Source organism: Rhamphochromis sp. 'chilingali', assembly GCF_963969265.1.
Source record: "Rhamphochromis sp. 'chilingali' genome assembly, chromosome: 9".
In the NCBI taxonomy this organism is placed as follows: domain Eukaryota; kingdom Metazoa; phylum Chordata; class Actinopteri; order Cichliformes; family Cichlidae; genus Rhamphochromis; species Rhamphochromis sp. 'chilingali'.
The window spans coordinates 560,870-588,430 of NC_137936.1; the positions used below are offsets into that span (position 1 = coordinate 560,870).

Genomic DNA, 27,561 nt, shown 5'->3' on the forward strand with positions numbered 1-27,561 from the left:
TGCAACAAAAAAACACACCACGCCACTTTGATATTACTGTTCCCTTTCTTCACACAAACCCCCTGGACTTATGGACGGTTTATTTTAAGGACTTTTTACGGACTCTATACATCCCATGAACAGGAAGAGAAGTGGGTGTGGGCCGTTGGATCTATTTTTCCAACTCAATGGTTGTTGCAATCAGCTAACAAAGTCTGTGAAGTTGCTGATGAACGTTGCTATTTGGATTTTGGTAATTGAGATTGTGGTTTATCTTGAACTTGAACCCTGATTATACACTTAGAAGGGTGCACCCAGGTAAGGTTTTTTTTAAGTGATTACTGTGATTGTACCACAGGGTCACTGAAGGAAAATACTGGTACCAAAAAGGGATACTTTCATTTGAAAAGTATGTTTGTTATTAATTTTCATTCTTTTATTTTCTGAATGAGTAAAAATACACAAGCCAGCGGTTTTCTAAACTCACAGTTGCCTGAGTCTCATTCAGTTTGCCTCTCCTGTACGTAGCCGAACCTACTGGTCCAAAGCAGTGAGCTCTTTTGCATCAAATGTGGGTGAAGTACAGTTCAGTCCAAACTGAAGGCCTATAAAAAAGTGTCTCATTACCAATGCACCCGATAAACAGCTTGTGATGGGTAAAACCAATGAGCTCTCACAAGGTCTTTGCAACCTAATTGTTGCAAAACATACTGATGCAGTGGTTAGTCCACAAGTGGAAAGAACATCATTTTGACATAAACTGGCCATGACCAGGTGCCCCCTGCAAAAAGAAGAGTGAAAAGAATTTTTACAAGGGTTGTCCCAGAGCCAAAGACAACCTGTGGAGAGCTCCAGGAATCAGCAGGTACAACGGTTTCAAAGAAAACAATAAGTAATGCACTTAAGTGCCATATGCACACTCACCACTCCAGACAACATTGCTGAAAGAAAAAGCATGTTGAAGTGTGTTTAAAGTTTGCTGAACAACATTTAGACAAGCCTGTGAAATGTTGGTTGACTAGAGTCTGGTTAGATGAGACCAAAACTTCAAGATCAAGTTTTTGAATGCAATAATATGAACCATGTTTGGAGGTCACAAGGCACTGCATGGACATCTGTGGCTTGATTTCTTTACACGTGTGAACTGGATGTGTTGTTACTGATATCTGATGAGAATTTCATATCAAAAGCACTTTTAGAAATATATTTACTTAGAAAATTGGTGACGTGTTCAGTACTTATTTTCCCCACTGTACAAATTCACCAGGGGATCAAAAGATTATTCGCCCCATTCTAAACCAAAATAAGACAGCAATTTAATATAGGAATCAAAGTAAGTACCCTAAAACAAACTTAGAAGACCAACTCATTTTATAAAATGTGGGCTCCACAGGGAATGAGTGTGTAAGACTCACCTATAAGCAGCAGCTGGATTTGCTCTGGCCTGACAGCTCAGGGTCACTTTGCCTTCAGTCAGGCCTTCAGGGTAAATTAAACTGCTCGGCTGTTCTTCAAACACTGGCCCGCTGTCATGACCTGCCACACACACATCTCCACCTGGAACCAAAATAACAATGATAACATTATAAAAACACCCAGCACGCCCCTGCGGGTGGTTTACCCTTCAAGCTCGGGTCCTCTACCAGAGGCCTGGGAGCTTGAGGGTCCTGCGCAGTATCTTAGCTGTTCCCAGGACTGCGCTCTTCTGGACAGAGATCTCCGATGTTATTCCCGGGATCTGCTGGAGCCACTCGCCTAGCTTGGGAGTCACCGCACCTAGTGCTCCGATTACCACGGGGACCACCATTACCTTCACCCTCCACATCCTCTCGAGCTCTTCTCTGAGCCCTTGGTATTTCTCCAGCTTCTCGTGTTCCTTCTTCCTGATATTGCTGTCATTCGGAACCGCTACATCGATCACTACGGCCGTCTTCTTCTGTTTGTCTACCACCACTATGTCCGGTTGGTTAGCCACCACCATTTTGTCCGTCTGTATCTGGAAGTCCCACAGGATCTTAGCTCGGTCATTCTCCACCACCCTTGGGGGCATCTCCCATTTTGACCTCGGGACTTCCAGGTTATACTCGGCACAGATGTTCCTGTACACTATGCAGGAACATTGGTTATGGCATTCCATGTATGCCTTGCCTGCTAGCATCTTGCACCCTGCTGTTATGTGCTGGATTGTCTCTGGGGCATCTTTACACAGCCTGCACCTGGGGTCTTGCCTGGTGTGATAGACCCCAGCCTCTATGGATCTTGTACTCAGAGCTTGTTCTTGTGCTGCCATGATTAGTGCCTCTGTGCTGTCTTTCAGTCCAGCTTTGTCCAGCCACTGGTAGGATTTCTGGATATCAGCCACCTCCTCTATCTGCCGGTGGTACATACCGTGCAGGGGCCTGTCCTTCCATGATGGTTCCTCGTCTCCCTCCTCTTTCTTGGGTTTCTGCTGCCTGAGGTATTCACTGAGCACTCGGTCAGTTGGGGCCATCTTCCCAATGTATTCTTGGATGTTCCTTGTCTCATCCTGGACTGTGGTGCTGACACTCACCAGTCCCCGGCCCCCTTCCTTCCGCTTAGCGTACAGCCTCAGGGTGCTGGACTTGGGGTGAAACCCTCCATGCATGGTAAGGAGCTTTCTTGTCTTTATGTCAGTGGCTTCTATCTCCTCCTTTGGCCAGCCTATTACCCCAGCAGGGTACCTGATCACGGGCAGGGCGTACGTGTTGATGGCCCGGATCTTGTTCTTACCATTCAGCTGACTCCTCAGGACTTGCCTGACCCTCTGCAGGTACTTGGTGGTTGCAGCCTTTCTAGCGGCCTCTTCATGGTTCCCATTCGCCTGCGGGATCCCCAGGTACTTGTAACTGTCCTCTATGTCTGCAATGTTGCCTTCTGGTAGTTCAATCCCCTCAGTTCTGACTACCTTCCCTCTCTTTGTTACCATCCGACTACACTTCTCCAGTCCGAACGACATTCCAATGTCATTGCTGTATAGCCTGGTAGTGTGGATCAGTGAATCGATGTCTCGTTCACTCTTGGTATACAGCTTGATGTCATCCATGTACAGGAGCTGGCTGACAACTGCTCCGTTCCGTAGTCGGTATCCGTAGCCTGTCTTGTCAATTATCTCACTGAGGGGGTTCAGGCCTATGCAGAACAGCAGTGGGGACAGAGCATCTCCTTGGTAGATCCCGCACTTGATGGTGACTTGTGCTATGGGCTTGAGGTTGGCCTCCAGTGTTGTCCGCCACATCCCCATTGAGTTCCTGATGAAGGCTCTCAGGTTCCTGTTGATCTTATATAGTTCTAGGCATTCCAGTATCCAGCTGTGGGGCATTGAGTCATAGGCCTTCTTGTAATCAATCCAGGCAGTGCACAGGTTGGTCAGTCTGGTCTTGCAGTCTCGGCTGACTGTTCTGTCTACCAGTAGCTGGTGTTTTGCGCCTCTGGTATTCTTGCCAATTCCTTTCTGTGTCCCACTCATGTATTGACCCATGTGCCTGTTCATCTTAGCCGATATGATGCCTGACAGGAGCTTCCATGTAGTACTGAGGCAGGTTATTGGTCGGTAGTTGGAGGGGACCGGTCCCTTCTTGGGGTCCTTGAGGATCAGGACCGTTAGCCATTCCGGGTGTCTCTCGTTAACTAGCAGCTGGTTCATTTGTGCTGCCAGACGCTCGTGGAGTGCAGTCAGCTTCTTCAGCCAGTAGGCGTGAACCATGTCGGGCCCTGGTGCTGTCCAACTCTTCATACTGGAGACCCTTTCTTGGATATCTGCCACTGTGATGGTTACTGGACCCTGTTCAGGGAGGTCGCTGTGGTCTGCCCTCAGATCCACTAGCCACTGAGCATTGCCGTTATGGGTTGCGTCCTTCTCCCATATGCTCTTCCAGTATTGCTCCGTCTCCAGCCTTGGTGGTGCTGTTCTCTTATTATTGTTCCCTTGCCACTGAGAGTACACCTTTGCTGGTTCTGTGGAGAACAGCTGGTTTATTCTCCGGGCTTCTATCTCTCTGGTGTACCTCCTCAAGCGGCTGGCCAAGGCTGTGAGTCTTTGCTTGGCAGTTTCCAAGGCCTCAGGTATGGACAGCTTGCTGTATTTCTTATGCACCTTCTTTGTCGCACCTTTCTGCAACTCCGTTAGTTGGCTAACCTCCCTCCATGCTACTTTGAGCTTGCCCTCTAGCCTCTTTCTCCATGGAGGGTACTGCCCATTGTGGCTGTTCAACTTGTAGCCAAGCATCTCACTGATCACTGACCGTATTGTAGATCAGCTTGTTAGTGTCGGTAATCGTGGTTGTAGGTATTGTCCGTAGTGCTGCATTAACATCATCTAGCAGACCTTCTGAGGGTACTTCACGTAATCTCGGTAACCGGCTACGGGGGATCCAAGTTTCAAGCTTGGCCATTATCCTATTTTTCAGGTCAGTTCCTCTCGCACTCAACGATCCTTCTCCTATCGCCCCAGGCAGGAATCTAACCACTACGCTATCCAGCTATATATATATATATACACACACACACACACACACACACACACACACACACACACACACACACACAGAAATGTCTCTTTCCAAAATAAAAGCTATACTATACGCTTCTTCTGGGCTATATTCTCAGCAGCATATTAAACATATCAGGTCCCCATAAGGAGAATCATGTGCTAACGGCTGTCTAAATGACTCGGGTAAAGTTTGTAGCATGCGTGCTTGTTGTTTTTGTCTGCTTCCACTTGTCTTTGCACTAGGATGATGTCAGCGTAAATGTGCAGTCATATTCGTTGTGTTCCCACTAGTGCTGTCAGCGTAAATCTCGTTGAAATGACGTTAACGCCACAACACGGCAAATCTCCGTTAACGAGCTACCGCGGATCACCCCGTGCATGGGGCTGGACGGCCAACACGTTAACGAGCTAACTGCGCTAACACACTAGCTCCCACCCATGTAATTGAGCATTGCGTGGCACATCCAACATACTGTTTTACTTTAGTCCATGACGCGCTTACCTTCAGGGTCATACGTCACATGAAGACCAAAATAGTTCCAAACGCCAGATCTGAATGAGGGTGGGGGAGGTTCAATTTGCCATGTTGCAAGGAGAGCTTAACTTCTGTCTCGCTAGCTTGCCCTGCGCTCAGTGAATCTGCACTCGACTGCTCCGCTTAGGTTGCACTGTCGAGTGCAGATCCACTGAGCGCTCAACACAGACAGCATCGTCAGAAGAAAAGTTGATAAAATAAATTAAAAATTTTGTATTGTTCGATACATATGCGTACCGAACCGAAAGCACTGTATCGAACGGTTCAATATCGATACGAATATCGTTGCACCCCTAATATTTATATATATATATAGCAGCAGTGATCAGTGAGATGCTGGGCTACAAGTTGAACAGCCACAAGGGGCAGTACCCTCCATGGAGAAGGAGGCTAGAGGCTAAGATCAAGGTAGCACGGAGGGAGGTTAGCCAACTATCGATCGGAGTTGCAGAAAGGCGCGATGACGAAGGTGCCTAGGAAGTACTGGAAGCTGTCCACACCTGAGGCCTTGGAAACTGCCAAGCAACGACTCACAGCCTTGGCCAACCACTTGCGGAGGTACACCAGAGAGATAGAAGGCAAGAGAATAAACCAGCTGTTCTCCATGGAACCAGCCAAGGTGTACTCTCAGTGGCAGGGGAACAATATGAGAACAGCACAACCAAGGCTGGAGGCAGAACAATACTGGAAGAGCATATGGGAGAAGGCCGCAACCCATAACGGCAATGCTCAGTGGCTAGTGGACCTGAGGGCAGACCACAGCGACCTCCCTGAACAGGGTCCAGTAACCATCACAGTGGCAGATATCCCAGAAAGGGTCTCCAGTGTGAAGAGTTGGACAGCACCAGGCCCTGATATGGTTCACGCCTGCTGGCTAAAGAAGCTGACTGCACTCCACGAGCGCCTGGCAGCACAAATGAACCAGCTGCCAGTTGACGAGAGACACCCGGAATGGCTAACCGAAGGCCGGACAGTCCTGATCCTCAAGGACCCCCAGAAGGGACCGGTCCCCTCCAACTACCGACCAATAACCTGCCTCAGCACCACGTGGAAGCTCCTGTCAGGTATCATAGCGGCTAAGATGAACAGGCACATGGGTCAATACATGAGCGGGGCACAGAAAGGGATGGGCAAGAATACCAGAGGCGCAAAACAACAGCTACTGGTAGACAGAACAGTCAGCCGAGACTGCAGGACCAGACTGACCAACCTGTGCACTGCCTGGATTGATTACAAGAAGGCCTATGACTCAATGCCCCACAGCTGGATACTGGAATGCCTAGAATTGTACAAGATCAATGGGACCCTAAGAGCCTTCATCAGGAACTCAATGGGGATGTGGCGGACAACACTGGAGGCCAACCTCAAGCCCATAGCACAAGTCACCATCAAGTGCGGGATCTACCAAGGAGATGCTCTGTCCCCACTGCTGTTCTGCATAGGCCTGAACCCCCTCAGTGAGATAATTGACAAGACAGGCTACGGATACCGACTACGGAACGGAGCAGTTGTCAGCCACCTCCTGTACATGGATGACATCAAGCTGTATGCCAAGAGTGAACGAGACATCGATTCCAAACGAGGAGATAGAAGCCACTGACATCAAGACAAGAAAGCTCCTTACCATGCATGGAGGGTTTCACCCCAAGTCCAGCACCCTGAGGCTGTACGCTAAGTGGAAGGAAGGAGGCCGGGGACTGGTGAGTGTCAGCACCACAGTCCAGGATGAGACAACGAACATCCAAGAATACATCACGAAGATGGCCCCAACTGAAAGCGTGCTCAGTGAATACCTCAGGCAGCAGAAACCCAAGAAAGAGGAGGGAGACGAGGAACCATCATGGAAGGACAGGCCCCTGCACGGTATGTACCACCGGCAGATAGAGGAGGTGGCTGATATCCAGAAATCCTACCAGTGGCTGGACAAAGCTGGACTGAAAGACAGCACAGAGGCACTAATCATGGCAGCACAGGAACAAGCACTAAGCACAAGATCCATTGAGGCTGGGGTCTATCACACCAGGCAAGACCCCAGGTGCAGGCTGTGTAAAGATGCCCCAGAGACAATCCAGCACAGCTAAGATACTGCGCAGGACCCTCAAGCTCCCAAACCTCTGGTAGAGGACCCGAGCTTGAAGGAATGACCATCCGCAGGGGCAAGTGGGGAATTTTTAATTTTTTTTAATATATATTTCTGTGCTCACAAATGATAAAATCTCTAATAAAAGATTATTTTTTGTGTGTGTATTTAATTAGGAAATAGTAAGTGGAACCCCCCAAAAGACGTTTCTGTTACCGAGACTAGATAAAATATTTATAATCTTGAAAAGTGGAACTTACCAACAGCAGTCATCAGGGCCACTGAGCTGAGGGTCAGGAGACAGACCAAGAGCCACATTTGGACCATAAACAGATCTGAAGCAGAAGGAAAACCATTCAGACAGGACATGTAGGTATGCAATTTATGCTAAAAAGATAACAAGACTGCTTTAACGAAAGCACCAACAGGAAATTCCATCCAGAGACAGAAAACCATTCAGGTCTCTTTACGGTCACAAATTAGCCTCACAAGTTCACCTTTGGACTGTCAAAGGATGTCTTAATATCTTGAGGACGGTGCAGGCACACAGAGAAATTGAAAACTCTACAGATAAAAGACATAAAATAATACCTGTGGTTGCCAATTCTACCTGTTAGCCTACCAGTAGATGCACCAATGGCATCTATTTCAAAATCCTAGGTGCACAAGGTAAAACTTGAAGTCTGATCTTAAGGATCAAACATAGATCAGATGAAACTAGACCGTACACTCCATTCATATAAGCCAAGCACACTGAAAGACCAACATTGTTTTCATGGCCGTGCATGGCCGTGGATGGGGACCTGTAGTGTTGGATTATTTTTCAGGAGCTGGGTTTGAACCCTTAGTTCCAGTGAAGGGAACTCTTAACGCTTTAGCATACTAATACATTTTGTACAATGTTATGCTCCCAACTTTGTGGGAACAGTTTGGGGATAGCCCTTTCTTCTTCCAACATAACTGTGCATCATTGCACAAAGCAAGGTCCATAAAGACACAGATGTGTGAGTTTGGTGTTAAAGAACCCTGACCTGACCACAACCTGATAGTGAAACTTTGGCCTCCTTGTCCAACATTAGTGTCTAACCACACAAACGCAGTTGTGAAAAAATCAGAAATTCCCATAAATATACTCCAAACATTGTGTAAGGCCTTTCTAGAAGGTTTGAAGATGTCATAGCTGCAAAGGGTGGGCCAACATCACATTAAAGCCTATGGAATGGAAATGGGACATTACTTGAGTTAATATTGTATGGTCTTAACCTCACAATACAAAGCAGCTTGACACAACTGTTGTTGTGGGCTGGTGATATATGAACACAACTGAATTGAATACACGTGTGAAGGCAGATGAGAAAATGCTGCTTCTTCTAACCAGGTAGCGTTGTTTAACTTGGTTTGGCAAAGAACAGAAACTTCAGTCTCCCAGGTAACAGCCCTGTGTTTGATCCCTTCATCCAACACTAAAACAACATTCACTTCAATAAGGAGAACTCATTAGAAGGACTTGACTGATAGTCACTTGATATATTTTTGGTTGATATTTGAATAATCTTCAGTTTTCTGGGTCAGGGAAGGAGATTCTCGTTCAAGTTATTACAGTACATGGCCGATTCCATTGATCGAACTGTTAAGGACTTTGGATTAAAGTTGCCCTTTTGAAAAAATATGTGGGGATTCTTTTGCAGCTCAAATTTCTGTGAGTTTAACTGTGTTTTGTCCTCAGATCATGTCTTATGCATGTGTATCCCATATGGAAAAGAAATAGTAAAAACTTCTATGATTTACTCATGAAAGTGGCCACTTTCTCATTACTTTCATATATTGTTTTAGTAAGTATCCAAAACATACAAGTTTCATTTATATAATTTTTCAAGGGATCTTATATCTGTTTTCACTCTTGTATGCTTTTCATACAAGTTTCACACAAGACAGATAAAAGCTTTATAAGATTTATATATATATCTTTTCCATATGGGATGGATTTGTCCTGAGGTTGACCTTTACAAGAGCCCACACTATGAAATTACTGTCTACGTCTCTGCTCTGTGTGTATCCCTTTGCTTTGGGAGTGGCACATCACAACCAGAACAAAAAGGTAATTTTTTTATTAATTTCTTTTGATATTTTAGACTAAAACAACCCAAGGGTCTAAATGAAAGCTGCTTTCAGTGAGTATCAAGAGACTTGTCTTCAGCTTCTAACAAGCAGCTGATTTCACAATTACAGATCAAGATCTTTCTTAGATTGTTAAGAGATTATCTCGTTATGGTGTCCATTAAACCTTTCCATTTTCTGGACAATCTGGCATAGTGTGTTTTTTTCTTAGTTTTATCAGTGAGGAAGAAACAAGTGCTGCAACTGCACATCAGAGTGATGAACTGTTGCTCCCAATCAATGTGGTTAAGGCAACACATGATGTGATGTCAAATTCAGCTGGCGACACAAGCAATGCGGTGAGCTTAATGGAACTGTTACAAGACCAAACAATTTGAAGTCCATCGTTCTATAGTAAGCATGATTATTCGTCAGTGTCAAAAATTCAAGACAGCTTCCCATCAGCAGTCCCAGGAGTGGATGTCCCAGCAAATGTATACCACGGTCATGCTGTGCATTGCTCAGAAACACTACAAAATCCAAACAACACATCTTAGCCAACTAAGACTCTACAGTTGCCATGTTAAATTTTAAACTTTGTCCGAATAAAAAAATACTAAACAAGTATAGCTTGTTTGGAAAGGTTTGCAGGAGGGAGCAGCTTATCTCCAAAAGTAAAATGGCAGCATGGCATAGGTTTGAAAAGTTGCATCTGAACAAACCACTATACTGGCACAATGTCCTTGGAACAGATGGCAATGGTGCAGAGTGCCATGTTTAGTCCCACCTTTCTGGTGGGAAGGAGCTTGACCCAGTGCGTGAGTTAATAAGAAATACTGACTACATTTAGTTGGGCTGACCTCAAAGCACAGCTCGGGTTCTAGAGCCAGTATCATGGCGAGGGGCGGTTTCTGTCTCGAGTGAGAGGTGAGAGGCAGCAAGCAGGGGTAGGTATCATAGTGTCCTCTCGAGGGCTGGGTATCGTCACTGATTTCTAGAATCGATTCGATTCACAAGGTCCCGAATCGATTTGATCCACGATTCGATTCGATTCAATTCAATTCGATTTTGAATCAGTCTGAAATATTATTATATGAACCATAATATATATAAAATTATGATTGTTCACCTTGTATATGTACTGTCAAAAGAACCCTCTAAGCCTTGTGAATGAATTACATAAATTTCAAAATTAAGAGCAGATACTAAAGCAGTTACAATAATGTAATTTTTAATTAACATCAGTATATATTTATTTTCATACATACATTAACAATAGTGGATCAGGGATCCAGTGCAAATAGAACATATCTTTTGTAAACATCAGTAACGCCTCAGAGAAATAGTTTTGCTGTTCGTGTCTCACACAGCTTTCCTGAAATCCACTCTTGTGTTTTGGAGACACACAGGATAACACAGCGTGTACAAGTGAACTGACAGAAACTGACCGATCACAAAAGGAAAAACTGCCTTTTAAAATACTTCAAAAAATGAAAACATACTGAACAGTATTGTAAAACCTCTGTGAAACTCTTGCAATTTAGCCTCATTTATAACTACCCCCTCACTTCTTTGAGACTGTAAGGTTTTTCTGCAAGAAGAGAAGCTGGTCTACATGTTGTGGAGTCAGGCAGCTCCTTTGTGCGGTAACAGTGTCACCAGCAGTTGAAAACACTCGTTCAGAAGGAACACTGGTCCCAGGTATGGAAAGATACTGCTTTGCTTGAAGAGCCAAAAGCGGATACTCCCTTTCATGGTCCCTCCACCAGATCAAAGGATCCTCAGAAAGTGCAACAGGCTCAACGCCCCTGTATCGATTCACTTCTTCCTTTGCCTTCTGAGTTGGTGTTTTCTGTGGCGCTGTGGTTTTTGTTGAGTAGGCGGGCCCAAGGAGAAAAATTAATGCAGAGTCCTTTGACCTCTTAATTGGAGGGGCATAATCCACTTCATCAACACCACCGAGAGAGATGTCAGGGACAGTTTCTTCAGATGTGTCACCATCAGACTGTCGCTGTAGAAAAATGAAAACTTAATTAATAAAGAAATTACTATTTATATTCTAACTCGAGTAGTGCAAAAAAACCAATAATTTTTTGTTTTTGTTTCTGTAACTCACAATAGCTGTGTCCACGTTCTCCAAACCTGCTGCTTCCAACACCAACTGAGAGAATGTGTTGTTACAGGTCTCTTTGGACAAGAATGGCAGGGCCTTAAAGCGAGGATCTAATGCTGATGCAATGTACAGCTTGTCCTTTAGGGCCACATATCTTGAAAAGAGATTTTGCACATTTAACTCAGTTTATTATGTTGGATATACATGTGCATGGTTACATACACTCATGCAAGATCAGAAACATTAATATACGACTTTGTTTCCATAATTTATATATAAACATCTATAGATAGATAGATATAAAATCAAAAGGCCTATTACTGGACAAGAGGGCTTAACTAACATTTTTATAATATATAGATTTTTTCACTATAATAAGAATTTTCATGTAATACATGCATCCATACAGTTGCACTCATTCATGGCATACACACACAATTCATAAGCATACCTTGACTCCAAGTTGTCGTATACAGCAGTCTTGAGGTCTTTAATCAGTGAGGAGTCGTGAGAGACACTGATCCTCTTCTCCAGCAGCTGTGCATGCAGAGGTGCAATGATGGAAAGGGTCGGGGACTTTTCTTCAGACATAACCAGTGTGGCTGCTTTCAGCGGCTTCAAAGCTTTCACTATATCTTCTCCATGAGTTATGTCAGCCTCTGTAAGACTACAGCGATTACTGTCACTTCTCCTCACTTCAGGTGAGAGTAGAGCTGCAGAGATTGCTGGTTGTTGCTCCAGGAAGCGTTCCAGCATCTCCAATGTGCTGTTCCATCTGGTCACCCCATCAGTCACCAGCTTATGGGCAGGGAGATTCAGTATCTTTTGCTTCTCTTTAAGCTTGCGACTTGCAACAGTGCTGCGATGAAAAAAGGATGCTATGCGTCTCACTCGGCCAAGCAGCTGCGCAACAGCTGGAACTTTCAGTCCTGCTTGTGAAGCTAAATTGAGTGTGTGGGCAAAACAACCAATGTGCAACCAGCCCGTTATTTCCACAGCTCGCACCATATTTGCAGTATTGTCAGTTACGATGACTGGATTTTTGTTTGTAAGCTCCCATTCTTCGATTGCTTTGAACATAATTTCAGATAAATTAGCTGCTGTGTGGCTTGCTTCGGTGGTTCTTGTCTGTAAGACATGAGACACGAGTCTCCACTCCTGGTCGATATGGTGTGAGGTGATAGCCAGGTAGTTACCTGTTGCTCTGGATGTCCAGCTGTCACAGGTTATAGCGACTCTCTCTGCTGACGTGAGTGAGGCTGTAACATCGTGTTTCACTTTTTCATACATGTTTGGGATTACCACTTCACTCAAATGTTTGCGTGTTTGTAAAACATAGCGTGCTTCTAGCGTATTAATGAGGTTTTGGAAGCCATCATTTTCAACAACGCTGTACGGACGTATATCTTTACATATGAAAGTTGCCACAGACTGGGTTATTTTTTGGGCACGTGGAGAAGTGGATGCCAACTTCACTGCAATGCCTTCAATGCCTTTTCGAGTGAGCGTTGCTTGGTGTCGGCCGTTTTTGCTAGCGGGATATCTGGATGATGCCTCGTTAAATGATTTCTGAGATTTGTGGTATTTCCACAGTGCTTTACCTCCATTTTGCACATCTTACATACGGCTTTGCTTTTGTCCGGCTCTTCACTGTCTTCACAGTTCTTAAGGTCAAGGTCAAATTTATTTATATAGCACATTTCAAACAGCCGATTCTGCACAAAGTGCTTAACAATATAAAAATGGTATTAAAAAGCAACAATGTAATACAATAATAACAGTAAAAAACAATAATAGGACAATAAAATAATTAAAACAATAACTAAAACTAATTCAAATAAGACCAGAATGCTTGGGTCATAGTGTGTTAAAAGCCAGGGCATAGAAATGTGTCTTTAGTAAAGATTTAAATTGATCAAGTGTTTGTGCAGATCTAATATTTAGGGGGAGACTATTCCAAAGTCTGGGACCTGCCACAGAGAAGGATCTATCACCACGGGATTTGAGGTCAGTCCGTGGGATGGACAGCATTAGTTTTGAGTTGGACCTCGTGGTTTGTCCTGGAGCATAAACAGAGAGGAGCTCAGACAGGTAAGGAGGGGCTCGGGCATTAAGTGACTTAAAAACAAAAAGTAGAAGTTTAAATTGGATCCTGTAGGAGACAGGAAGCCAGTGTAGAGAAACTAAAACTGGGGTTATATGCTCTCTCCGTTTGGTACCAGTTAGCAGGCGAGCAGCTGCATTTTGGACCATCTGAAGACGATGAATGGAGGCCTGATCTAGACCATAACACAATGAATTGCAGTAGTCCAATCTGCAAGTAAGGAAAAGGTGAATAACACGCTCAAAGACGTTAGCCGGGAGGTATGGCTTTACCTTGGCCAGCTGTCTTAACTGAAAGAAGCAGGACTGAACTACTGCACTCACCTGCTTATTCAATTTAAAAGAACCATCAATGTAGACACCGAGGTTTTTTACATGTGTTTTACGATACGAGGAAAGGGCGCCCAGAGTGCTGTCGATATGATTCAAGTTGCCAAAAATGACAACCTCAGTTTTATTTTCATTTAGCTTTAAAAAATTTAATGACAACCACTGTTTGACATCATCAAGGCAGCGTAATAAGAGCTGGGGATGGTCTGACCCTGCTTTTAAAGGTAGATAAATCTGCAAATCATCAGCAAAACAATGAAATGAAATGCTGTACCGCGAGAAGATGGAGCCCAATAGCAACAAATAGAGTGCGAACAGGGCAGGACCCAAAATGTGTTGCCAGACATCTGCCTTTAGGCTCGGTGGCACATTCTCGGGAGTAGCCATGATGGTTCATGCGTCCAGGTCACTTAACTCTCGCGTGACTTCCTCATGTTAACCGCTTGCAAGTTTCATACGCGGCAAACTACATATGTATAGAAAAAATTGATTTCAGGATTTAATGAATCGATATCGTTTTATTCCAGTTAGAATCGATTTTAATCGATGAATCGACTTTTTAAACCCACCCCTAATCCTCTCAGTGCCTATACACTGGGGGCTTTGGTAGTAGACAGACAAGTTGTGTTTCCGTGTCTTTGGGTTAAGGATTTGGTCCAAACTATTGTTTGTGTTTATGTGTCAAATGACACTACAGAGTGCACAGCTTGGAGTCACTGGGTGGTGTGCTCGAGGGTGCTCCATATGGTAGCTCTGCTGTCCTGCTGGGAGACAATGGCAGCAAAACGTGGAGGGGCGTGATTGGGAGGAACTACCTGCCTGAGCTGAACTAGCGTGTTGTTCTGTAGAGATGACAGTTTTTCCATAATGAACTCATTTCAATTCAATTTTATTTATATAGCGCCAAATTTAAAAAAACACAGTATTATTATTATTGTAAAGTAATGACCCTAAAGTAATACAGAGAAACAGAGAAGAACCTTGGTGACAGTGGGAAGGAAAAACTCCCTTTTAACAGGAAGAAACCTCCGGCAGAACCAGGCTCAGGGAGGGGCCATCTCCTGTGATTGGTTGGGGTTGAGGGGACGGAGACAGGACATGCTGTCCCAGAGATTAATAATAACTAAGTGGAGAGTAGTATACGGACACATGGTGGTTGAAAAGGGGTGAGAGATGCTCAGTGCATCATGGAAAGCCCCCAGCAGCATACACCTATTGCAGTATAACTAAGGGTGGACTCAGGACCAACTGATCGAGCCCTAACTATATGCTTTAGTAAAAAGGAAAGCTTAAGTCTAATCTTTAAAATAGCAGGAATGTCTTAAAGACATAAAGACCTGGATGGCCGCTAACTTTCTGCTTCTTAATTCAGATCAAACTGAGGTTATTGTACTCGGCCCTGAAAAGCTTAGAAATATGGTATCTAAGCAGATTCTTCCTCTGGATGGCATTACCTTGGCCTCCAGTAACGCTGTGAGGAACCTTGGAGTCATTTTTGACCAGGACATGTCCTTCAATGCACATATTAAACAAATATGTAAGACTGCGTTCTTCCATTTGTGCAACGTCTCTAAAGTTAGACACAGTTCCACCCAGACTGGGTCTGATCATGTCTCAGGTGAACATAAAAAGGGAGTCACCTGTTGTGACTGTTTGTTGTCTCAAATATAACGAGTGACGTCTGGTGCTGCCAGTGAAAAAGGTTTACTGCTGAAGCAACTTTCAGATTCACTCAGAGATTATTGTAAATTAATTAGTGTTTTTTCACAGGATTACTGGGTTTATGTGTGAAGGAAACTGTGTTCACAGGTTATATCTTGGTTATGCTATTATACTGTGTTGTTGAGAAAATGTGAATATTACTGTGAGAATGTGTAAACAATGTGAGACATACTGTGTTGAAACCAGTGTCACTCCTTTTCACTGCTGTGGATGGTTAACTTTGACCTTTCTGCAGCACCTCTGGAATCTGTTGATCAGCACTGACCTCCAGGATGCTTCATGTGTTTTGCTAATGTTTGTTTCCCTCTAAGAGTGCTTGTGAAGGATTCAGCACAGACAGACAAGTGATGTTACAGCAGAAGTGCAATGATTAGAGGACATTTTTAAAGGTTGGGCCCATTATCTGACTATTGTTGAGCTCATAGTGATGAAATGAGTGAGTGGCATTACTTAAGGAAAGTCACTGATTACAGTAATGTGGAATAAATAATAAATAAATTTGGGGCACATTATGGCAATAGTAGTGGTTTAATGATTTGAGAAAACCTGCACATGATACTTGTCTCTGTGTTGCTGAATACTTTATTAATGAATACTTTATTGAGGTGGAAGGTCGTGCTGTTTGGGGCCCTACTAGTCATCATGTGACAATTTCAGAACCACAGCAATGATCATAAAGCTGCGTTGGAATGAGAGCTGTGCCATGAGGCTTTCCAGAGGTCATCAAGAGATGATTGTGGACAACAGATGGGCATCTGAAGGATGAGGGGAGCGTGCCAAGCTCCGATCGACAGCGCAGAGGGAGTTCAAGGATGCCATCAGAAGAACAAGAACAGGAAATTGTTCGGGTTACATCCGAAGCAACCAAGCAAGGAGCGCTTAAGTGGGAAAACTGCACGAGTGTTTGCACTAATGGAGCAGCAGCCATGGTCAGGCGCGCCAAAGGTTTCGTTAGCAGAGTGAAAGTGATACAGCCAGATGTTATTGTTACACACTGTTTCTGCACCACGAGGCACTTGTTGCCAAGACTTTACCAGCAGACCTAGCTCCTGTGTTGGATGATGTTGGACCTCTGAAAACTCGCATATTTGCATCTCTGCCACGTGACAACCATCGGACCTCTGCGTGGAGCAATAAGGCTTTATGATCCGCTCCCATTTCCTCGCACAAAGTACTGGCCCATGTGCATGAGCTGTGGGAACAGCTAGAAGTGTTTTGAGTGATGAGAGGTACAATGATGCAAAGCTGCTTGCAAGTGATGAGTGGTGTGCAATAGGGCTGGGCCATATCACACCATTCACGGTAATACCAGTATAACGTTAGGCAACGATAAGAAAATGAAATATGGCGATAGAATATGGGTAAAACGCACATGTGCAGTGCCTTTGTTTTCATACGCACATGGTGGAAAAAGCATGGCGGCGACGGAGAATGAGAAGGGCGAAAGCAGATCGTTGAGTGAAACAGATGAACCAGAACTGGTTTGTAAAAACGCTGCAGCTTCAGTGGTGGAACTGGTTTAGCTTTCGTCCGTCAGATACACAACAAAGCACTATTTTTGGTGGCGCATGCTAGCGGGCCGTCGTTATTACCTTTATTACCGAACTGATTTTATGTGATACACTGCACTCAAATCTGTCAAAAATGTTTTAGTACGACTTTGCTGAGCTACGAAGCCGCACCGCTTGATGGATTGTCGGAGCATTATGGCTACCGTAGGCGGAGCCTCGCGGAGTGTGCTTCAACATAATATTACCGTATTGTGTGTGCATATAACCTCTTTTTATACATGGTTATGCTGAGGAACTGTTAAATTTTTATATAGCTTTCACTAGCTGGGACCACAACCTCGGAACGATGAGCAATGAGGGGGGGAGGGGGGGGGGCATGAAAATGAGAACAGCGGGTATTGGAGAAGGAGACATTTATAGTCTGAGGAGACTATATATGTCCCTATTTATACGCTTGAGCAGAAGCTGTCCGTTTATTTTGCCTCAGTCTCCGCTGAATGCCATAACTGGGTAAGGGACCCGTATAGCTCAGCAGCAGTTTCTGGAAGGATATGACTTTGCAGGAGCAGGAGGAACTAACTGAACTGAGACAAGAGCGTGGTTTAAAGCTAAACTTTGCTGATCTGGACAGTTTTTGGTTGACTGCTGCCAAGGACTTCCCCATTCTGGCAAAGAGATATTGTGACATTGCATTTCCCACAACATATCTATGTAAGCAAAGCTTTTTGAGCCTGCCAGAATATCATCTTTGTGTTCAACTAGCCAGGCCGATGTTTGTTTTTTTGTAACGGTATAAACAATGAAAGGTGGTGGATTGGCCAGATGCTGGCTGATGTGTAACGACAACTCAGTTGTTTGGTGGTGGCTATGGCGGAGCTTCCACAGAGGGAAGGAGAGGCAGGAGTAGGAGAGACCAGAGTTATTCTGCGTCTTTACGCTGCAGCTGCCTCTTCTCCTCTCATTCTCTCCCCTCCCTCTCCTGTTTCTACTTCAATCCTGAAACTGATCAATGATCAGCTGATCATCTCTCTTGTTTGTTTATCGCTCACTTTGCGCCAGAAAGAGGAAACCAGCGGATGTCGCGCTAAACAACAGCAGCACGTTTAAGCTTGATCAGCTGTTGTTAGAATTTATTTAATATTAATTTCTAGTATCAGCTGATGTTTGCTGGAGCCACAGCTGTAAAGCTGCTGGTCATGATGTCGGTTTGGATATGTGGTGAGAGGGAAACATGAAGATGAAACCAGGAGATGTCCTTACTGAATCATCAGAGCTGAACAGGTGATGGAGAAACAGGTTTACCTTTTAGGTGACATGGATGAGTTGAAGTTATGAACTGTTTCTGAGAGACAAATAACACCTGGATCCTTTTCTAAGTAGCTGACAGCTGGTAACTGTGCAGGGGCGGGTCTAGCAAAGTGTTGCCAGGGGGGCAGGTAGGGCATTAACAGGGGGAGGGGGGCACAAAGAAATACTTTTCTTTCTTATTCTCATTTAAAATATCTAGCTTTTATTAAATAATTATCTGAATCTTACAACCAAAGTTTTAATCTGATGTCAAACGTATAGAAATCATACATATACCAACAAGACTGTACATCACTGTCACCACAGTGTTTGTTTTTATTCAAAGGCTTTATGGCTTTAATACCTGGTGGGCTGAGTTAATCTGAGAAGGTGCATTAAAAAATAAATGACCAGGCCAGCGGTGCACATCGCAAATCAGCTCGCATAGACACATTAGCTGTGCCGCTTCTTAATGACGGTATCTTAGCTAACAACCCCAACTACCAGATTCAACTTGTAGTTGGCTAAAAATAACTTAGCCTACAGGTGAGAGGGACGTTGTTAGCTGGCATTCTGACACTTCAAATGCTTCAGGAGCTGTCCGCTCAGCGCAGCATCAGCACCACGGATACATCCGTAGACTTTTTCGGGACTTTCAGGTGTTTGGACCAATGTTTTATTTTCTGATCAAACCAGAAGCTTTAATGAGCAGCTGGATTTGTCTCACATTAACTGGCTGAGTTAATGCCAGTTAATGTAACATCGAAGCAGCTGGAATCCACAGCTGTGCGTGTTCATGGAGCTGCATGTTCACCTGCTGGACGTCACTACCTGACAGGTTTAACTGGCTTCAGAACATTGCAGAGGCCTTATTGACAGTGTTTGGCTCCACATGTCTGTGTGAGCAGGTTTTCTCTCACATGAGTCCTCAGGTAGCCTCTGAATGCTGGACACTCGGAGACCACAGATCACATTAACATGTGTGTCTCTGTATCAACAAACATGCCATATTGGCCCAGTTTATTTTTCTTATCATTGTTGTGAGGAGACCATAAATAGCATTTGTATTTTCTGTTGTACAGTTCATTTGCTGTTATGGATAAAAAGTCTTTTTTTGTTTCAAAATAGCTGATAACTATTCGCTGATAGCTGCCAACATCTGCGAACAAATATAATCCTATAAAGTTGTTCTATATAGTGTTTAACTGTTAATATAGAGCATTATTAAATTTGTTGCTAATGCAGTCATATGGCACACTGACCTCTGAGGAAATTTTAGATGCACTCGTCATCAGAAAGGTTGCCGACCCCTGGGCTATAGTGTGTCATTTTGATACGTTTGGTTGGTGGTACGCCTCGGGACATTTTCAGGACATTCTATAAAATGTGCCATGACTCAAAAAGGTTGAAAAACACTGGTCTGAAGAATTACCAATAGTAACTTTATTAGTGAAAAATGCACAAAGTCGTTACTGGTTAAAGTTAAATGAACACTTGGCTCGATAGAGCTCTGAATCTTTGTCAGCCTGGCTCCAGTGCTGAAGAGAAACCTGGTGTTGTTCTTCTTGTTATCGCTGATCAATAGTAAAATATTCTATCCTTATGGAGGGCTTTTGGAATTTTAGTAAGATGCCATTTCCTCCCTGCTTTATGGATTATCTGATTTAAGGTGCACATTGAGAGTTATACCAGGGAGTCAAGTACTTCTTATTTGTGGCTTTTGTTATCAGAGGAGCCACAGTATCCAGAGTTGTATGTAAGGTTGCAACACTATTAACATGATAATCAATCTCTGTGGGAGTAGTAGTTCCGTAGCTGCTTTGAACTGTGTTGGCACATTTGAACACCATGTTCAAACATAAGGATGTCCACATGTGACAGCAGGGAAACCTAGGTCACATGATCGACATTATAATCGTATTATTGTATCTGCAGCTGTATGTTCTGCACAACTGGGTTAAAAGAGATGCTGAGCTATCCATTCATAACCACCGGGTTGTGAGTTGGATCACTGGGTTGGGGAAGAATGCTGTGTGGAAAAATTTGGTGATGCAATGGAAAAAGACGTTCAGTCTGCCTCGAAGCGAACCATCAGACAGCTTAAATGCTGGGCTCAGATCTACCCCCCGGCCCAATCCCTTTTTGTCCCCCATAAACCCCCCACCAGAGCGGCCAAAGGTTCGCCATCGAGCCCCACCCTCAACAGAGCAATCGAAGTCACATTGCCCAGCCTTGCCCCCCTTAGTTCCTCTTCATGCCCTGTCTCCACAGTCTGATGTGTGATGTGTGGAGGGTCCGAGCTGCGAGGATTATGGCAGTGGTGACTTTTCCCAGGAGAAGCTGGGACCCTGTTTACTAGAAGGTTTTAAAATTTCTGTACTTTTAGGTGACAGAAGGAGACATGTGGCCTGGTCAAAACACAGAGAGCTGCACTCTAAAAGATCTTTAAATATAGTAAACATACCTTGTGTGCCACAGACTGCTCCCAAACACGAGGGGACAAGTAATGCCTCTAAAACACTTAAGTTGGCTTTATTAAACGTTAGATCTTTAGCTGGGAAAACATTTTAATTAATGATTTAATCACTGAGCACAGCCTTGATTTTATGTTTCTAACTGAAACTTGGTTGGACCAAAGTAACAGTGGAGCTGTTCTCATCGAGACGACCCCTCCTAACTACAGTTTTATCAGTGAGGCCAGGGCGAGCAGGAGAGGAGGAGGGGTTGCTGTCTTATTTAATGAATCATTTCAATGTAAGCAGCTATCTCCTGGAAGTTTTCAGTCTTTTGAATATGTGGCTTTACAGCTGAAGGCCCCATCCAAAGTTGTGTTTCTTAATGTTTACGCCTCCCAAATACTGCACAGACTTTTTTAATGACCTCAGTGAACTGCTGTCTGTGATCTGTGTTGATTTTGACTGTGTAATTATTGCTGGGGATTTTAACATCCATGTGGACAACCCTCAGGACAAAGGGACTAAAGACCTGAGTAACACTCTGGGCAACTTTGGGCTGACTCAGCATGTAACAGAGGCCACACATAATAGAGGACACACTCTCGACCTACTGATCTCCAAAGGCCTGAGCATTTCAAAGGTTACTGTGTCTGATGTGGGCCTGTCTGATCATTACTGTGTTTTCTTTGAAAGTAAAATCTCAGCCCACACAAATATATCAACAGCAGTGATCACAAAACGGTGTGATCCCTCAGGTCATCTGGATCCGGTCTTTTATCAGTTCCCAGAGTCAGAACCAGACACGGAGAAGCTGCATTCAGCTTTTATGCTCCTTATATCTGGAACAAACTCCCAGAAAGCCTCAGATCAGCTGAAACACTCAGTTTATTTAAATCCAGGTTGAAGACTCACCTGTTCTCAGCTGCATTTGAATAAAGCACCAAATCCACACTTTTAAGCTTAAATTTCAAAACTTACACTAACTACTGATCTTATCTATTTCTGATTTTATCTGTTTGATTTTATATACTGTTTTGTTTGTTTGTTTGTTTGTTTGTTAAGTGGGTTTAGAGCTCTGGGTAGCTCCCCAGCTGGGTCTAGAGAGTATTTTAAATTCAGGGAATTTAAAATAGAAAGTAGCTCGTCCACAGAAGGACTGGTAGCTCCCCTTACGATAAGGGTTCAGATCGCGCGAACAGGTGTGAAATGTGTGTGTTTAGTTAGTTTGTTTGTTTGTTTGTTTGTTAATTAGTTAGTTAGTTTGTTTGCTTGTTTTAATCAATTTTAAATCGTGCTTTTTATTTGTTTTTGTTTCTAATGTCTCTGTAAAGCACTTTGAATCACCTTGTTGTTGAATTGTGCTATACAAATAAATTTGCCTTGCCTTGCCTTGCCTATAACTGAACACAGTAGTGCAATTTTTAACCAGGTCTTCCCATTAAACAAATGTCAGTCCTAGTTTTACTGGATCTCAGTGCAGCATTTGATACAGTTGACCACAACATATTACTCAAACGACTGGAGAACTGGGCAGGTCTTTCAGGAACTGTACTAAACTGGTTCAAAACATACGTAGAAAACAGGAAATACTTTGTATCAATAGGTAACTTCACATCTGAGCAGACAAGTATCACATGTGGAGTTCCCCAAGGTTCCATCTTGGGACCCCTTCTGTTTAACATCTACATGCTCCCACTGGCACAGATTATAAACAACAACAAAATAAACTATCACAGCTATGCAGATGACACACAAATATATATCACAATGTCACCAGGAGACCGAGGCCCTGTACAGGCTCTTGGTAAATGCATTGAGGAAATCAATGACTGGTTGTGCCACAATTTTCTCCAGCTAAACAAAAACAAAACTGAGGTAATAGTCTTTGGCGCCAAAGAAAAACGATTACAGGTCACCAGAGAACTTCAATCTATACATCTAAAAACCACAAACCAGGCGAGAAATTTGGGTGTAGTGATGGATGCAGACCTAAACTTAGAAAAACACATTAAGACAATAACAAAGTCAGCTTACTATCACCTCAAGAATATATCAAGGATAAAAGATCTGATGTCTCAACAGGACCTGGAAAAACTAGTCCATGCATTCATCTTTAGTAGGCTTGATTACTGTAACAGCATCTTTACAGGTCTACCTAAAAAATCAGTCAGACAACTACAGCTCATTCAGAACTCTGCTGCTCGAGTCCTCACTAAGACCAAAAAAGTGGACCACATCAGTCCAGCTCTGAGGTCTTTACACTGGCTGCCTGTCCGTCAGAGGATAGACTTTAAAGTCCTGATGCTGGTCTATAAAGCTCTGAATGGTTTAGGACCAAAATACATCAGTGACCTCCTGACCCAGTATGAACCTTCCAGATCCCTCAGGTCATCTGGATCCGGTCTTTTATCAGTTCCCAGAGTCAGAACCAGACACGGAGAAGCTGCATTCAGCTTTTATGCTCCTTATATCTGGAACAAACTCCCAGAAAGCCTCAGATCAGCTGAAACACTCAGTTTATTTAAATCCAGGTTGAAGACTCACCTGTTCTCAGCTGCATTTGAATAAAGCACCAAATCCACACTTTAAGCTTAAATTTCAAAACTTACATTTAACTACTGATTTTATCTACTGTTCTGATTTGATCTGTTTTGATTTTATATACTGTTTTGTTTGTTTGTTAGTTTGTTTTAATCAATTTTAAATCATGCTTTTTATTTGTTTTTGTTTCTAATGTCTCTGTAAAGCACTTTGAATCACCTTGTTGTTGAATTGTGCTATACAAATAAACTTGCCTTGCCTTGCCTTGCCTTAAAAGGGGAAAGCAGTGCTCTACTCACTGTTCTCACTTACTAGTGAGAACTTGGGCTATCTAGACAGGACCAACTTCACACCCGATCAGATCTGCACACTGTTAGACCTCTGCCTCACCACTACATATTTCAAATACAACGAAGGCTTTTACAGACAAAAACATGGCTGTGCCATGGGCTCCCCCGTATCACCTATTGTAGCCAACCTTTACATGGAGGAAGTGGAAAGGAAGGCTCTTGGCTCTTTCAAAGGAAGAGTACCCAGCCACTGGTACAGATATGTGGACGACACCTGGGTCAAAATCAAGACACAAGAAGTGGAATCCTTCACTGCGCACATTAACGCTGTGGATAAAAACATCAAGTTCACCAGGGAAGACACAAAGGACGACTGTTTGCCTTTCCTGGACTGCGCCGTGCACATTGAAGAGAACGGCAAACTCAACATCGAAGTTTACCGGAAGCCCACACACACGGACCAGTACCTCCTGTTTGACTCCCATCACCCTTTGGAACACAAACTTGGAGTAATTAGGACCCTACACCACCGGGCAGAACATGTTCCCTCTAAGCCTGAAGGAAAAAAGAAGGAACACACACATGTAAAGGAAGCACTCAAAACGTGCGGCTATCCTAAATGGGCGTTGTTAAAGTCAGCAAAGAGGCACAGAAAAGAAGACCAGACACCAGCGAGGGAGGATAAGAAGGACAGACGCAACAACATTGTCATCCCCTATGTAGCCGGCGTATCAGAGAAACTCAGGAGAGTTTTCTCCAAGCATGACATCCCAGTGTATTTCAGACCCAGCAACACGCTCAGACAAAAACTGGTTCACCCGAAAGACAAAACGCCAAAACACAAACTTAACAATGTGGTGTATGCTGTACAGTGCAGCGAGGAATGCCCAGACCTCTACATTGGAGAGACCAAACAGCCACTTCACAAGCACATGGCACAACACAGAAGAGCCACCTCCACAGGACAAGACTCAGCAGTCCATCTGCATCTAAAGGTCAAAGGTCACTCTTTCGAGGATGCCAATGTTCACATTTTGGACAGAGAGGACAGATGGTTTGAAAGAGGAGTGAAAGAAGCCATCTATGTCCACTGTGAGCGACCATCTTTGAACAGAGGCGGGGTTTACGACACCAACTCTCTGCCACCTATAATCCAGTTTTGAGATCCCTTCCCAGACGCCTTAACGCCCACTCACATCCTGGGCCATCTGACCTCAGGAATTCGCATGATAAGGTGGGGCCAGGTTTCACAATGAACACACCCGAAACTCTGGCTGATTGGGACCCACACCCAGTTTCACACCTTGGCTCAGGCGATTAGAGGATCATCAGGGGGTCCTTTTGTCCCTCTGTGGGGGGAAACTCCCACTAGGTTTATATCTGGGACTCTCCACCATTTGACCTTAGAACTGAAGAAGCTTCTCGGATGAGAGGTGAAACGTCTTCAAGCAACTTAAAGAAGTCCAGACTAGGGATGGGTATTATTTAGGTTTTATTCGATACCAGTGCCAAACCGGTACTTTTGAAACGGTGCTCGAACCGGTGCTTAAACAATGGAAAAAACACAAACTTTGTCCAAAAACCTCTCATGTTTAGCTGTTTTCCACTTTTTCTTTGGTCATTTTAGTCTTTTTGGCCAGGGTGAAGGGAGTATCTGCCATCAAACAAGCTTTAATATTTATATTAATAAATGTAAAAGCAACTGAGATAGTATTTTATATAATTTCACTTTTAATCGGAAAAATGAATGAAATGAATGAATGAAAACCTTAAAATGAATATGGTCTAGTACACCCCTTGCCCCCCTTTAGACTCACCCTGTCCGTGTCCATGTAAAACAGGACAGCTGCCCTCAGCCTTCAGTAAGCTGTATATTTAAACCATTCTGGTCTCAGACTGAGTTAACAGTTCCTCTGCGTATTTTAAACACCTTCTGGAGGCTTACTGCAGATTGTTGGCTGTGTAAAACAAATGGTGGTGAATGTAGCAGCTACAAAGTTCACTTTTCTTCATGTCAGAGTTTGTCGATCAGGTGCTTTGATTTTTGTAAAGTTTTAATGGTGATCACAAGAACTGTGCTGCTGTTTTAGAGGCTAGAAACGTATTTTCTTTCACTCAGCCTGAGCTCACCATCACAGTGACGGCTCCGCCTCTTTGCGCTTTACGGTGTGTAACAGATACTGGTTCCAAGAGTGCAAAGCTGCAAAAGTGAGTGAGCTATCTGGAGCAAGTACAAACTGATATTAATCTTTAATGGGGCTGTCAAAATTGAGAGCAAACAAAAAACTGCTGTACAATGCCGTCCGCCATCTTAGTTGAATTGGTCACATGACTACATCATATGACTAAAATGCGTCAAACAAAAGCCCCCGTTTTTCACAGTCCACACTGCGATGCAAAAATGGTGTTTTCAAATGTATCCACTTTGGCGAGTGTTTTCAAAACACTCAGTTTTCCTTGACGAAAAATGGCCAAAACGGAGAGAAAAAGATGCGTTTTCAAACGAAAATGTATTAGTGTGGACATTAGTCGCAAATGTTCTATACATGATCGCATTTGCATTGTTAAAATTGCACGCTACAGAGCGTGCACTACAGAAGCATCGAAGCAAAAAAGTTGTGTAGAGAATATTTTAAAATCCAATTATTCAAAGTATGAATGATTGCAGCCCTAGCTTCAATTAACAGTTACACAATCTGTCCAACATTGCTTATCATGTTAATGTTATGAGTGATTGCATAAATATCCGTCGCAATGAATTGAGGGACAATTTTTTTCTCCCTCACTTTTCCTAAAAGATGGCCCAGTTTATTCTATGCTACAGGAAGCAATAAATGAAGCACAGCGGGGTGGCTGTAGCTCAGGAGGTAGAGCAGGTCACCTACTGATCGGAAGCTTGGTGGTTCGACCCCTGGCTCCTCCTTCCTAAACAAAAGCGGCTACGGGAATGTACAGTGTCATGTCTAATGTCATTACAAAAATGTGGTAGCACTGTTTTCTGCCTTATTGAGTGATGAAAATATTGGACAACATGGATGAGTGGTTACAGCAGATGATGGCTATATGGCCTTAATTCTAGTCTTGTGTTATGGAGGTTTTTTTCAAATAAAAAATGTAGGTATTGAGGAGACCTTATGTCTCCAACAATTACAGGTGCTCTTTTTAGACGCACCCAATTCTACAAATATCATTACTAACTTTAGAGTCTAAATTGTGTTTTTCGTCACAATCTCATTATGATGACAGCATTACATGAGGACCCGCTTGTTTACCTGATGATCTTTCCATATAGTTTAATTATACAGTCCATCTCCTCAGCACTCAGTCAAGAGGCCTCCCAGATGAGTGAGGGCAGCTTTAGAGGAGGAGTCAATATGCACATCAGTATATACACTATCTCATAAGAGTGAGTGACCTCTCAGATTTTTGTAAATATTTTAATGTATCCTTTCAAGGGACATCACTGAAGATGTGACACTTTGGTACAATGTAAAGTAGTCAGTGTGCAGCTTGTATACTGTAAATTTGATGTCCCCTCAAAATAACTCAACATACAGCTGTTAATGTCTAAACCACTGGCAACAAAAGTCAGTCCACCCCTGAGTGAAAATGTCCAAATTGTGCCCAGTTAGCCATTTCCCTCCCTGGTGTCATGTGACATGTCAGTGTTACAAGGTCTCAGGTACTGAACTGCAGCACGGTGACCAAGACCATACAGCAGTTTAACAGGACAGGTTCCACTCAGAACAAACCTCGCCATGATCCACCAAAGAAGCTGAGTGCATGTGCTCAGCGTCATATCCAGAGGTGGTCTTTTAAAAATAGACGTATGATTGCTGCTGGCACTGGGGAGCTACAGTTAATTGAGGGAACCATGAATGCCAACATGTACTGAAGCAGAGCATGATCCCCTCCTTTCAGAAACTGGGCCACAGGACAGGTTCCAACATGATAACAACCCCAATCACACCTCCATAAAGACCAGTGCCTTGCTAAACTGAGGGTAA

The 27,561-nt window shown here is 43.6% G+C and overlaps 2 protein-coding genes across 3 annotated transcripts in view; both read right to left on the reverse strand.

The window, feature by feature from the left end:
* Positions 1-27,561, reverse strand: part of cntn2 (contactin 2) — a 96,661-nt gene that overhangs the window by 55,560 nt on the left and 13,540 nt on the right. For both annotated transcript variants that reach the window (XM_080890330.1, XM_080890329.1), the window contains exons 2-3: positions 7,365-7,439; positions 1,395-1,536 (exon numbers count right to left, since the gene is read on the reverse strand). In XM_080890330.1, the coding sequence (XP_080746456.1) occupies positions 1,395-1,536; positions 7,365-7,431 (209 nt within the window). In that variant the 5' untranslated portion in view covers positions 7,432-7,439. The remainder of the gene's footprint in view (positions 1-1,394; positions 1,537-7,364; positions 7,440-27,561) is intronic.
* On the reverse strand, positions 10,542-18,371 carry LOC308401878 (E3 SUMO-protein ligase ZBED1-like). Its single transcript, XM_080890332.1, has 3 exons — positions 11,766-18,371; positions 11,318-11,468; positions 10,542-11,212 (listed from the first exon to the last, which is right to left on the reverse strand). Exons 1-3 carry the CDS (start codon positions 12,602-12,604, stop codon positions 10,766-10,768), a joined length of 1,437 nt encoding a protein of 478 aa, XP_080746458.1. The 5' UTR covers positions 12,605-18,371; the 3' UTR covers positions 10,542-10,765.